This window comes from Chiloscyllium punctatum, chromosome 6 (genome assembly GCF_047496795.1).
Source record: "Chiloscyllium punctatum isolate Juve2018m chromosome 6, sChiPun1.3, whole genome shotgun sequence".
In the NCBI taxonomy this organism is placed as follows: Eukaryota; Metazoa; Chordata; class Chondrichthyes; order Orectolobiformes; family Hemiscylliidae; genus Chiloscyllium; species Chiloscyllium punctatum.
This window is the reverse complement of record NC_092744.1, coordinates 6,815,812-6,828,028: the sequence shown is the minus strand read 5'-3', so window position 1 is coordinate 6,828,028 and position 12,217 is coordinate 6,815,812. Positions and strand designations below refer to the sequence as shown.

The window sequence follows — 12,217 nt, the reverse complement described above, 5'->3', positions numbered from 1 at the left end:
TATGCATGTCTAATCTACTAAATTAGGAAACAATACTTTGAGACTGGGGATGAAATTTGGAAAATTTCTAAACAAAATGATTTAGATGCCAACAATAAGTTTATAGATATGCAGGTGGGTATTACTCATTGGATAAAATGTACAGGTAAGCATGTTTAAGGTTTCCTAAGCCTAATCATTTGGTTCAGAGAGTGAGACACAATGGACATCACAATATTTCTGTTTGCTACTTTTGGGTAATCAAACTTTTACAAAGAAATACTCGAGTATCAGTCCCATGTAATAAAGATTCAGGAGATTTACTGCTCCAAGGCAGACTATAATCTCTGCAGCATTGAGGAGCCAGTATTCCATATTTACATAGAGTGAGGAGGTCACCTATCTTTCACGATCTCTGGAGACACTGCTGCACCTTTGGTTGCACTTTCAGCCCCACACTGCTGAACTTTGGCCACCGTTGTGGAGTGGGAGTGATGGGCAGATCAGATAACCTCATTGTTAGCTTGTTCGCAGCTATGTCCAAGAAGGCTGTAAACAAGTACCCGCACTGGACAGTTGACCCAATTGTTTGTCTCTCTCTGGTGTGGTTATGTCTGAGCCTGGGAGTCCTTCGAGAGGAAGTATAAAATGTTGACTACTTTGCTTGAGGCATCTGCATCATCTGCATTATTACTTCCCAAAATACTATTTTAAATTTTTTTTTTACAGTTCCCTTTTAAGAGATTGTCAACTAGCTAACTTGATGATGCAAATTGTTTACTAAAGAGAATATAAAGACACCTGGGTATGGAGTGCATCAGCCTCAGGAGTGTTATTGTAATTTGATAAGTTTCCTTTGCAGTTTCTCTTTTGTTGCAATGCTGCCTGAAGAGCTGGCTCATTAGTTAATTAGATTATTTCTTTAATTGCTGTAATCTAACAAATAAAAAAAGGATATTGACACTGATTGTGGGAGCTAAACAATTGTAATGTTTTACTCTGTAAATAAATGTAAAACAGAGTCAAGATTGATATTAGCTCCTATTGGACTAGAACAAGTTCAACATTGTAGAATGTTTGCCCAATGCTGTGGGTCAGAATCCTACATTCTTTTGATGAAGCCCAAGTGGGACTGGGCTTCTTTTGGATGAATTCATGCCACAAAGCCATGCAAGTTATCTTGATAGATCTTATCACACATGATTAACACTCTATCCAGCCCTATGGTATTTGTCATGTCTGATTCCAGCCCCAACTTCCCAGGACAACTTGTCACTCCAATCCCCATCTTTAAAAAGGCCACTCTGCACCCAGACATACTGGCAACCTGGTATTGACCCTCATGAGCAACAATGTCACAGCAGCCACATAGGCATGCTACCAATGGCTGATACTCTTTTGCACGTACAATCCCTTTTCTCACCCTCATTGCTGTTTGACCACCAAGCCACACACTTCATCTGTCCTTAGCTATAGCCCATCTGATTAGCCTCTAAGTCAGCACTGCTCTGTCATCAATGCACTCTGTGACCCATAGCCTGGCATTGTCCAGTAAGAGAACATCTCACACAGTCAAGTAATCCATCAAATCCAAAACATGAGCTTTTCATTTTTCAAATAGCAAAGCAAACAAAAAATACTGATAGAAATTAAAACGAAAACAAAACTTGCAGGAGGAACTCAGCAGACCTGGCAGATCTTTGGAATTTTTTTCTCCCCAACAGAGGCTAAAGTTCAGTCTGACAGCACAAGCCAGATTTTGGAATCATGACCAATTAATATTTTACAGTTCACAGTTTTCTACTGCACCCAGCTTTCATCCATTGACCTTTCATCCAATCACCCACTCCATCACGTAGCCTATCACGCCCTCCGATGCTGTTTTGAACATTCAACACCAGTGTCCAAACACACCGGCGAAGAGGGACACCAGTTCAACTGGGACCATACATCCATCCTGGGACAGGCTAAACAAGGACACACATGGGAATTCCTAGAGGCCTGGCATTCAAACCGGAAATCCATTAACAAACATTGATTTGGACCCCATTTATCAACCTGTCAGAAGAAGAATCGGAAGTGATATCACCCACCACAACAGACCAAGACTCAAATAGCAGTGAGACAGAACACCAGTGCTCCATTGGAGGCTCACTGATGTTACCTAGCATGGTGATGAAACATCCGAGAAGAAATCTTCCAGCTCACCGAGGAAACTTACAACCTGATCCACAATCGGAGCTAAAATCTTAGCTAAAATCGCAAACATAGAGGTACTCAGTGACACTGATGGTAGGTTATATTATACACTTATAATATCTAATTTTATGAATAAATCTTAAATGAAGTCAAGATTGACATCTGGTCTTTTCCTTCAATAAACTGAAAGAAATTTAACAAGCTCTTCCAGTACCTTTATAGGATAACAATGACACCAAATGATAACACAGTTAGTGTTCACGATTCAAATTCATGCTTAGTACAAAGACAATCAATCCTTAAAAATTAGCACAATTAGTGTTCTCAGGTTGATTTAAAAAGAGATAATAAAATGAGCTTACCTTCTTCATGTTAGCCCCAAGCTGTGGATAGGGAGGCCTGTTGACACGGTTCCAATCCACTGGTACAGTGACATTCTCATATAACTGGAATATTACTAAGCCATCAATCAGGTCACTGGATTAAAGCAAAACAGCAAGTAAGCATTTATGTACAATTTACAGAAATGTCAAAGTATAATGATGAAATATAACCATGTGCACTGTCTCTGATCGGTCATGTCTTGTTGTATTTCTGATTTCTAACTTGCAATTTTGTTTCCCTTTTTATCAGATAAACCTGCTCCAGTGAAGAAGATGGCATGCCACACAAAATTTCTTGATTTGATCAAGGGATCTGGTGGACACTAACAAAGCAACAGCTTTGTTGCTCATTACCAGTTGTTGAGAAGTGGGTGGCAGATCTTTCCTTTCAACTCTTTCAACTGTTGCTCGTGTTTCCATTATTACAATTCATGGATTTCTGACCCAACCGTTGGTAAATGATGCATTCTCCCAGGTATTAGAATTCAGCTAACATACATGTATGTGATTTGTGCACAATAAATGTCTGATCTTTAGAATTTGGGAAAGGAAAACAAATCCAACAAAAACTCCAGCCTTGCTCAAGAACAATGTTGACTCTCCTCCATGACTCAACACCATATCACAGGGAGGTCATGGCCTACCATTATTATCGCTAGACTTTTCATCCAGAGACCAAGGTAATATTCAGGTGGCACAGTGGCTAACATTGCTACCTCACAGCACCAGAGACCTGGGTTCGATTCTGGCCTCAGACAACTGTCTGTGGAATTTGCACATTCTCCCTGTGAATGAGTGGATTTTTTCCCGGATGCTCTGGTTTCCTCCCACAATCCAAAGATGCGTAGATCAGGTAAATTGCCCATAGTATTCAGGGATGTGTAGGTTAGGGGCATTAGTCAGTGAAAGTGTAAAAGTAACAGGGTAAGGGAATGGGTCAGGGTGGATGGTCTTCAGAGGGTCGGTGTGGACTTGTTGGGACGAACAAGCCATTTCCACATTGTAGGGATTCTATGATTTCTATATTCTGGGGACCTGGGTTTAAATCTGGCCACAGCAGATGGTGGAATTTGAATTCAATAATTAAAAAAAAAGGAATTAAGAGTCTAATGATGACCATGAATCCATAGTCAATTGTTGAAAACTCCCATTTGGTTCACTAATGTCCTTTAGGGAAGGAAACTGCCTTCCTTATTTGGGCTGGCCTACATGGGACTCTGGACCCACAGCAATGTAGTTGACTCTTAGCTGCCCTCTGGGCAATTAGGGATGGGCAATGAATGCTGCCCTAGCCAGTGATGCCCACACCCCACCTAGTAACTGCACTCTGTGTCATAGAGATATAGAGCATAGAAACAGACCCTTTAGTCCAACTTGTCCATGCCAACTAAATATCCTAAATAAATCTAGTCCCATTTGCCAGCAGTTGGTCCATATCCCCCTAAAAACTCTTCCTATTCGTATGCCCATCCAGATGCCTTTTAAATGTTGAGAAACTCACCAGCACTTTAACAAATGAATGCTATGAAATACACCCAAAGGCATGACCGTCTGATGAAATTCCCAGTGCAATGGGATTGAGTGGCATGCTACAGGACTCTTTTCAGTTATCAACTGACTGGATACCTCTTTGTCAAAGGGCATTCAGATCACAGACTTGAGAGAATTGTTGAATGTTTATTGGGTTTCTAGATCTTTGTATCCTCATTAGCCATTGGAGAGGTCCCAGAGGTCTGGCGAGTAACTAATATTGTTCCTCTGTTCAAGGGAAATGAGGATAATCCAGGAAACTAGAGACCAGTGAGTGTCACATCCGTGGTTGGGAAATTATTGGAGAGAACCTTTAGCGATAGGACTGGTGTGCATTTAGAAAGCATGGCCTAATTAGGGATGGCTATGTGCAGGGCAGGTCATGTCTAACTAACTGGATTGAATTTATCAATAATGTGATTGATGAGGGTAGAGCTGTGGATGTTGTCTACATGGATTCTAGTGAGGTTTTCATCAAGCTCCCTCATGGTAGGCTCATCCAGAAGGAGAAGATGCATAGGATCCATGGTGACCTGGCCGCATGGATTCAGAATTGGCTTGCCCATTGAAGGCACAGGGTAGCAACGGAAGTGTTTTTCAGGCTGGAGATCTGTGAATAGTGGTGTTCCGCAGGGATCTGTACTGGGACCTCTGCTGTTTGTGGTATATATAAATGATTTGGATGAAAATGTAGGAAAGTGGGTAAGTCAGTTTGCAGATGAGACAAAGATCAGTGGAGTCGTGGATAGTGTAGAAGATTGTAGAAGGATACAGATCAGTTGCAGATATGGGCCGAGAAATGGCAGGTGGAGTTTAATTTGGTTTGTGTGAGGTGTTGCACTTTGTACTTTTCCTTAACATTGGATCTCCCACAGTTAGTGGCATGACTCTGAACAGCACTGATGTACAGAGGGATCTTGGGGTTCAAGTCCATAGTTCCCTGAAAGTGGCCACACAGTAGATAAGGTGGTAAAGGTGGTATATGGCATGCTTGCCTTTATTTGTTGGAGTATTGAACACAATAGTCAGGATGTCATGTTGCAGCTTTAATCACACATTGGTTAGGCCACACTTGATAGAGTGTCGCGTTCAATTCTGTTCACCACATTACAGGAAGGATGTGAAGGCTTTAGAGAGGGCACAGAAGAGGTTTATCAGAATGCTGCCTGGATTAGAGGGTATGAGCTACAAGGAGAAGCTGGAAAAACTCCAGATTGTTTTCTCTGGAGCAATGGGGCTGAGGGGAGACTCTATAGAAGTCTATAAGACTATAAAATGCATGGAAAGGGTTGACAGTCAGAGTGTTTTTCCCAGTGTTGAAATGTCAAAAACAAGGCAGGACATGCATTTAAGGTGATGGGCGAAATTTCAAAAGGAAAAGCGAAGGGCAAGTTGTTTTACAGAGAGCAGTAGGAGTAGGGAATGTGTTGTGAGGAGTGGTGGTGGAGGCAGATACAGTAGGGGTGTTGAGACATTTAGATAAGCATTTAGATATTTAAGGAATGGAGGAATATGGACCAAGGGCAGGCAGAAAGGATTAGTTTAATTTGGTGTCATTTTTGGCACAGTATTGTGGACCAAAGGGCCTACTCCTGTGCTGTACTGTTCTATGTTCAAGTTGTAACAAACCTTCGAGGTTACCAATTGTCTGCTTTTGCTCCCACAGTTCATCATGAACATCCACAGAATACAATGAGTTCTACATGGGTGAGAGATTAATTCTGCCAGTTTACAACGATCAAAATATAAACCAGAAGTGGTTTAAATAGTGCATTATGCAGTATAGGCAGTTCTGAAGAACCATACTGGAGTGAAAATGTTACCCAAGTTTGTCTCTCGACAGATGCTGCCAGACCTGCTGAGTTTCTCCAGCATTCTCAGTACTTGTTTCAGATTTCCAGCACCTATAGTGTTTAGCAGACTTATACACTGATGTATTCCAAAATTCTATTAGCATTGTCATGTTGTCTAGACATAAGTCTGATAGGAGATTAATTTTCTAAATCCCTTTCCAAGCATGTTTATAATCATGTGCTTTTCCATTCAATGTGGAACTGTGTAAATCAGTAAGGTAACATAGGGTGATGGGGAAAAGGCAGGAGAGCAGAGTTGAGGGATTTTAGCTTGGCCATGAGGAGCAAACTCAATGGCCTATTTCTGCTCCTACATCTTATGGTTTTAACTGTCAGAGTTAATTTAACTTATCTGAAAGTTGCATGACTAATGCAAGTCAGTCTGCAGATCATAAACAACATCCTTCGTTACCTCTCCCACACTACAGAAAACATTTCATAAAATTCTGCTTAAGTGCTTGAAAATTGCAAAATTGTGAACTGAATTGGATGAAGTAGAATAAAATAAAATAAAAGAACTGCAATTCCTGGAAATCTGAAACAACATGTGCTGGAGAAACTCCGTGGTTCTGGCAGTATCTGGAGAGAGAAAAAGCAGAGTTAAAAGTTTAGAGTCCAGTGACCATTCATGCAAATGCTTTTTCCAGCACTGTTTCTGCATGATTGTGACTTTACTGCCGATCTTTTTTTTTTACAAGAATATGTTCAAGGTATTGCAAATAAGAAGAGATGTGGTAAAGTTAATTTAGATAATGGACTCTTAGATGACTGAAGTATGTGTTTTGTAAAAGGGGTGAAGAAACTTCAGGCATGCCTCCTGTATATATGGACACCATTAAAATAAGGGAGCAACTTTGGGTTGGACAGTGACGAAGATCATAAGGATACAATAATCATACAAAAAGTAAATAAAATTCTGCTCTTAAAATTTGAGGAGGGTAGCTGTGTTGTGGTGGTGTCATTCAACGATCATTCCTGAACCACAAGCGATTGAATAACACTGCTGCCTCACAGTGCCAAAAACCTGGGTTCAGTTCCAGCCTTGGATGGCTGTGGAGTTTGCATGTTCTCCCTCTGTCTGTGTAGGTTTCCTTTGGGTGCTCCAGTTTCCTCCCACAGTTCTTTTTTTTTGTGCAGGATAAGTGGATTTGCCATGCTAAATTGCCCTGCAATATCCAAGAATGTGCAGGATACATGTATTAGCCATAGGAAATGCAGGATTACCTGGAGAGGGTGCAGAGTTGGGGCATGGTGGGATGCTCTTCAGAGGATTGGTGCAGACTTGATGGGCTGAATGACTGTTTCTATATTGTATGGATTCTGTGATTCTATTGTTTTGGGTCATGGATTAAAATCCCACCTTGACAGATGATGAAATATGAATTCAATAAAAATTTGTAATAAAGAGCTCACCCAATGGTGATCATATTACCACTGTAGTCAAAACCCATCTGTCTCATTAGGAAAGGAATACTGCCATTCCTTCCTGGTTTAGTCAACATGGTCCCACAGCAATGTGGTTCTCTGGGCAATTAGGGATGAGTAGTGAATGATGGCCTAGTCAGTGATACTGACAACCACTGATAAACAAAAAAAATACTGAAAGTTAAACTTGAAGTGTTTTGTACTTTGTTCATATAAGCTTTGACACATCTACAATTAGAATATTGCATCTAAACTGCTCCCAGATCTGGTGAGGAAGATTGAGGAGTCAGAGTCATAGAGATGTACAGCACGGACACAGATCCTTCGGTCTAACATGTCCATGCCAACTCAATCTAGTCCCACCTGCCAGCACCTGGCCCATATCCCTCCAAACCCCTCTTATTCAAATACCCATCCAGATGCCTTTTAAAATGTTGCAATTGTACCAGTCTCCACCACTTCCTCTGGCAGCTCATTCCATACATGTACCACCCTCTGTGTGAAAAAGTTGCCCCAATGGTCTCTTTTATATCTTTCTCCTCTCACCCTAAACCTCTGCCCTCTCGTTCTGGACTCCCCCACCCCAGGGAGGGTGTCTATTTATCTTTGCCTATTTATCCTATCCAAGCCCCTCATGATTTTGTAAACCTCTATAAAAGGTCATTCCTCAACCGCCAATGCTCCAGGGAAAACAGCCCCAGCCTATTCAATCTCTCCCTATATATCAAATCCTCCAACCCTGGCAACATCCTTGTAAATCTTTTCTGAACTCTCAAGTTTTGCAACACCTTTCTGATAGGAAGGAGACCAGGATCGCACACAATATTCCAATAGTGGCCTAACCAATATCCTGTACAGCTGCAAGATTACCTCCCAACTCTTGTACTCTATACTCTGACCAATAAAAGAAAGCATAGCATAGGCCTTCTTCATTATCCTATCTACCTATGACTCCACTTTCAAGGAGCTATGAACTCCAAGGTCTCTTTGTTCAGCAACACTCCCCAGGACCTTACCATTAAGTGTATAAGTCCTGCTAAGATTTGCTTTCCCAAAATGCAGCACCTTGCATTTATCTGAATTAAACTCCATCTACCACCTCTCAGCCCATTGGCCCATCTGGTCAAGATCCCGTTGTAATCTGAGATAACCTTCTTCACTGTCCACTACACCTCCAAGTTTGGTGTCATTTGCAAGCTTACTAAATACCTGTTATCCTCACATCCAAATCATTTATATAAATGACAAAAAGTAGAGGACACAGCACCAATCCTTGTGGCACTCCACTGGTCACAGGCCTCCAGTCTGAAAAACAACCCTCCACCACCACCCTCTGTCTTCTACCTTTGAGCCAGTTCTGTATCCAAATGGCTAGTTCTCCCTGTATTCCATGACACCTAACCTTGCTAACCAGTCTCCCATGGGGTACCTTGTCGAAAGCCTTACTGAAATCCGTATAGATCACATTTACCGCTCTGCCCTCAGTCCTCTCTGTTACTACTTCAAAAAAACTCAAATCAAGTTTGTGAGACATGATTTCTCACGCACAAAGCCATGTTGACTATCCCGAATCAGTCCTTGCCTTTCCAAATACATGTACATCCTGTCCCTCAGGATTCCCTCCAACAACTTGCCCACCACTGAGGTCAGGCTCACCGGTCTATAGTTCCCTGGCTTGTCCTTACCACTTTCCGAAACAGTGGCACTACATTAGCCAACCTCCAGTCTTCCGGCACTTCACGTGTGACTATCGATAATACAAATATCTCAGTAAGAAGCCCAACGTACAGTCATGTCTCTTGCAGTCACAGTCATATGACATAAATGACCCACAGTTTTCTGAAGTTGCTTACGTAATGAGGCCAAACTTTTCACCATTTCTTTTGACACCAGTTACAAAGTCTTTTCACATGTATCTGCCTCTCAGTTATTTGCAGGACAGACAGCTGGAGAAAGTAAGTGTAGAAGTTTGCAACAGTTCGAGGATAGAGTGTTTACTGAATAATCTAACGATTTTTTTAACCTTTGTATTGTCTACAAATGTGAGCATGCTTACAGTTTGTTTTTACATCCAGATCTTTCTTGATAGATTAGAATCAGCAAAGGTCAAAGTGTAACATATACATGGACTTTAGTAAGGTGTTTGAGTAGGTTCCCCATGGTAAACTAACAGAGAAAGTGAAGTCACATGGTGTGCATGGTGTTCTAGCTAGGTGGATAAAGAATTGGTTGAGCAACAGGAGACAGAGAGTAGTAGTTGAAGGGAGTTTCTTGAAATGGAGAAAGGTGACCAGTGGTGTTCCACAGGGATCAGTGCTGGGGCCACTATTGTTTGTGATATACATAAATGATCTAGAAGAGGGCACTGTTGATATGATCAACAAGTTTGCAGATGACACGAAGATTGGTGGAGTAGCAGAAAACAAAGGGGACTGTCAAAGAATACAGGAGAATATAGATCGACTGGAGAGTTGGGCAGAGAAGTGGCAGATGGAGTTCAATCCAGACAAATGTGAGGTGATGCATTTTGGGAAGACTAATTCTAGAACGAATTATACAGTAAGTGGAAAAGCCTCGGAAAAAGTTGATGAGCAGAGAGATCTCGGAGTTTAGGTCCATTGTATCCTGAAGGTTGCTGCACAGGTGGATAGAATGGTCAGCTGGAAAAGCGCAGCAGATCAGGCAGCATCCAAGGAGCAGGAGAATCGACGTTTTGGGCATGAGCCCTTCTTCAGGAATGAGGAAAGTGTGCCAAGCAGGCTAAGATAAAAGGTAGGGAGGAGGGACATTTGGGGGAGGGGCATTGGAAATGCGATAGGTGGAAGGAGGTTAAGGTGAGGGTGATAGGCCAGAGTGGGGGTGGGGGCAAAGGTGGAGAGGTCAGGAAGAAGATTGCAGGTTAGGAAGGTGGTGCTGAGTTCGAGGGTTGGGACTGAGACAAGGTGGGGGGAGGGGAAATGAGGAAACTGGAGACATATGAGTTCATCCCTTGTGGTTGGAGGGTTCCTAGGCGGAAGATGAGGCGCTCTTCCTCCAGCCATCGTGTTGCTATGGTCTGGCGATGGAGGAGTCCAAGGACCTGCATGTCCTTGATGGAGTGGGAGGGGGAGTTGAAGTGTTGAGCCACGGGGTGGTTGGGTTGGTTGGTCCAGGTGTCCCAGGTTCCGCAAGTAGGCGGCCTGTCTCCCCAATGAAGAGGAGGCCACATTGGGTGCAGCAGATGCAGTAAATGATGTGTGTGGAGGTGTAGGTGAATTTGTGGGCAGATATGGAAGGATCCTTTGGGGCCTTGGAGGGAAGTAAGGGGGGGAAGGTGTGGGCGCAAGTTTTGCATTTCTTGCGGTTGCAGGGGAAGGTGCCGGGAGTGGAGGTTGGGTTGGTGGGGGGGGGGGGGGGGGGGGGGTGTGGACCTGACAAGGGAGTCACGGAGGGAGTGGTCTTTTCGGACCACTGATAGGGGAGGGGAGGGAAATATATCCCTGGTGGTGGGGTCCATTTGGAGGTGGCAGAAATGACGACAGATGATACAATGTATATGGAGGTTGGTATGGTGGTTGGTGAGGACCAGTGGGGATCTGTCCTGATGGCGATTGGAGGGGCGGGGTTCAAGGGCGGAGGAGCAGGAAGTGGAGGAGATGCGGTGGAGAGCATCGTCGACCACATCTGGGGGGAAACTGTGGTCGTTGAAGAAAGAGGCCACCTGGGTTGTTCGGTATTGGTTCTTGATATCCTTCCATATCCGCCACAAATTCACCTGCACCTCCACACACATCATTTACTGCATCCACTGCACCTGATGTGGCCTCCTCTATATTGGGGAGACAGGCCGCCTACTTGCAGAACGTTTCACAGAACACCTCTGGGACACCCGGACCAACCAACCCAACCACCCCATGGCTCAACACTCAACTCCCCATCCCACTCCACCAAGGACAAGCAGGTCCTTGGACTCCTCCATCGCCAGACCATAGCAACATGACGGCTGGAGGAAGAGTGCCTCATCTTCCGCCTAGGAACCCTCCAACCACAAGGGATGAACTCAGATTTCTCCAGTTTCCTCATTTCCCCCACCTTGTCTCAGTCCAACCCTCGAACTCAGCACCACCTTCCTAACCTGCAATCTTCTTCCTGACCTCTCAGCCCCCACCCCCACTCTGGCCTATCACCCTCACCTTAACCTCCTTCCACCTATCGCATTTCCAACGCCCCTCTCCCAAGTCCCTCCACCCTACCTTTTATCTTAGCCTGCTTGGCACACTTTCCTCATTCCTGAAGAAGGGCTCATGCCCGAAACGTCAATTCTCCTGCTCCTTGGATGCTGCCTGACCTGCTGCACTTTTCCAGCAACACATTTTCAGCTCTGATCTCCAGCATCTGCAGTCCTCACTTTCTCCTGGATAGAATGGTCAAGGCGGCATATGGTATGCTCGCCTTTATCGTATGGGATATTGAGTAGAAGAGCTAGCAGGTCATGTTAAATTGTACAAGACATTGGTTCGGCTGCATTTGGAATACTGTGTGCAGTTCTGGTCGCCACATTACCAAAAGGTGTGGACGCTTTGGAGAGGGTGCAGAGAAGGTTTAGGAGGATGTTGCCTGGTATGGAAGGTGCTAGCTATGAAGAGAGGTTGAGTAGGTTCGGATTATTTTTATTAGAAAAAAGGAGATTGAGGGCGACCTGATTGAGGTTTACAAAATCATGAAGGATATAGACAGGGTAGACAGAGATAAGCTTTTTCCCAGGGTGAATGATTCAATACCGAGAGCTCACACATCCAAGGTGAGAGGTGAAAAGTTTAAGTAGGATACACGTGGCAAGTACTTTACACAGAGGGTGGTAGGTGCATG

At 43.6% G+C, this 12,217-nt stretch overlaps 1 protein-coding gene and 1 long non-coding RNA gene across 6 annotated transcripts in view; one reads left to right on the top strand and one right to left on the bottom strand.

Annotated features, from left to right (window-relative positions):
* LOC140478691 (plastin-1-like) overlaps window positions 1-12,217 on the bottom strand; it is a 179,825-nt gene that overhangs the window by 8,189 nt on the left and 159,419 nt on the right. For all 3 annotated transcript variants that reach the window (XM_072571986.1, XM_072571985.1, XM_072571984.1), the window contains exon 12: window positions 2,541-2,655. In XM_072571986.1, coding sequence (XP_072428087.1) covers window positions 2,541-2,655 — 115 coding nt within the window. The remainder of the gene's footprint in view (window positions 1-2,540; window positions 2,656-12,217) is intronic.
* LOC140478692 (uncharacterized) overlaps window positions 1-12,217 on the top strand; it is an 81,237-nt gene that overhangs the window by 54,842 nt on the left and 14,178 nt on the right. For 2 of the 3 annotated variants that reach the window (XR_011960844.1, XR_011960842.1), the window contains exons 2-3: window positions 2,812-3,036; window positions 5,758-7,309. This is a non-coding gene — a long non-coding RNA (uncharacterized lncRNA). Of the gene's footprint in view, window positions 1-2,811; window positions 3,037-5,757; window positions 7,310-12,217 lie in introns of those variants that run through there. The other variant, XR_011960843.1, reaches the window with a different exon arrangement.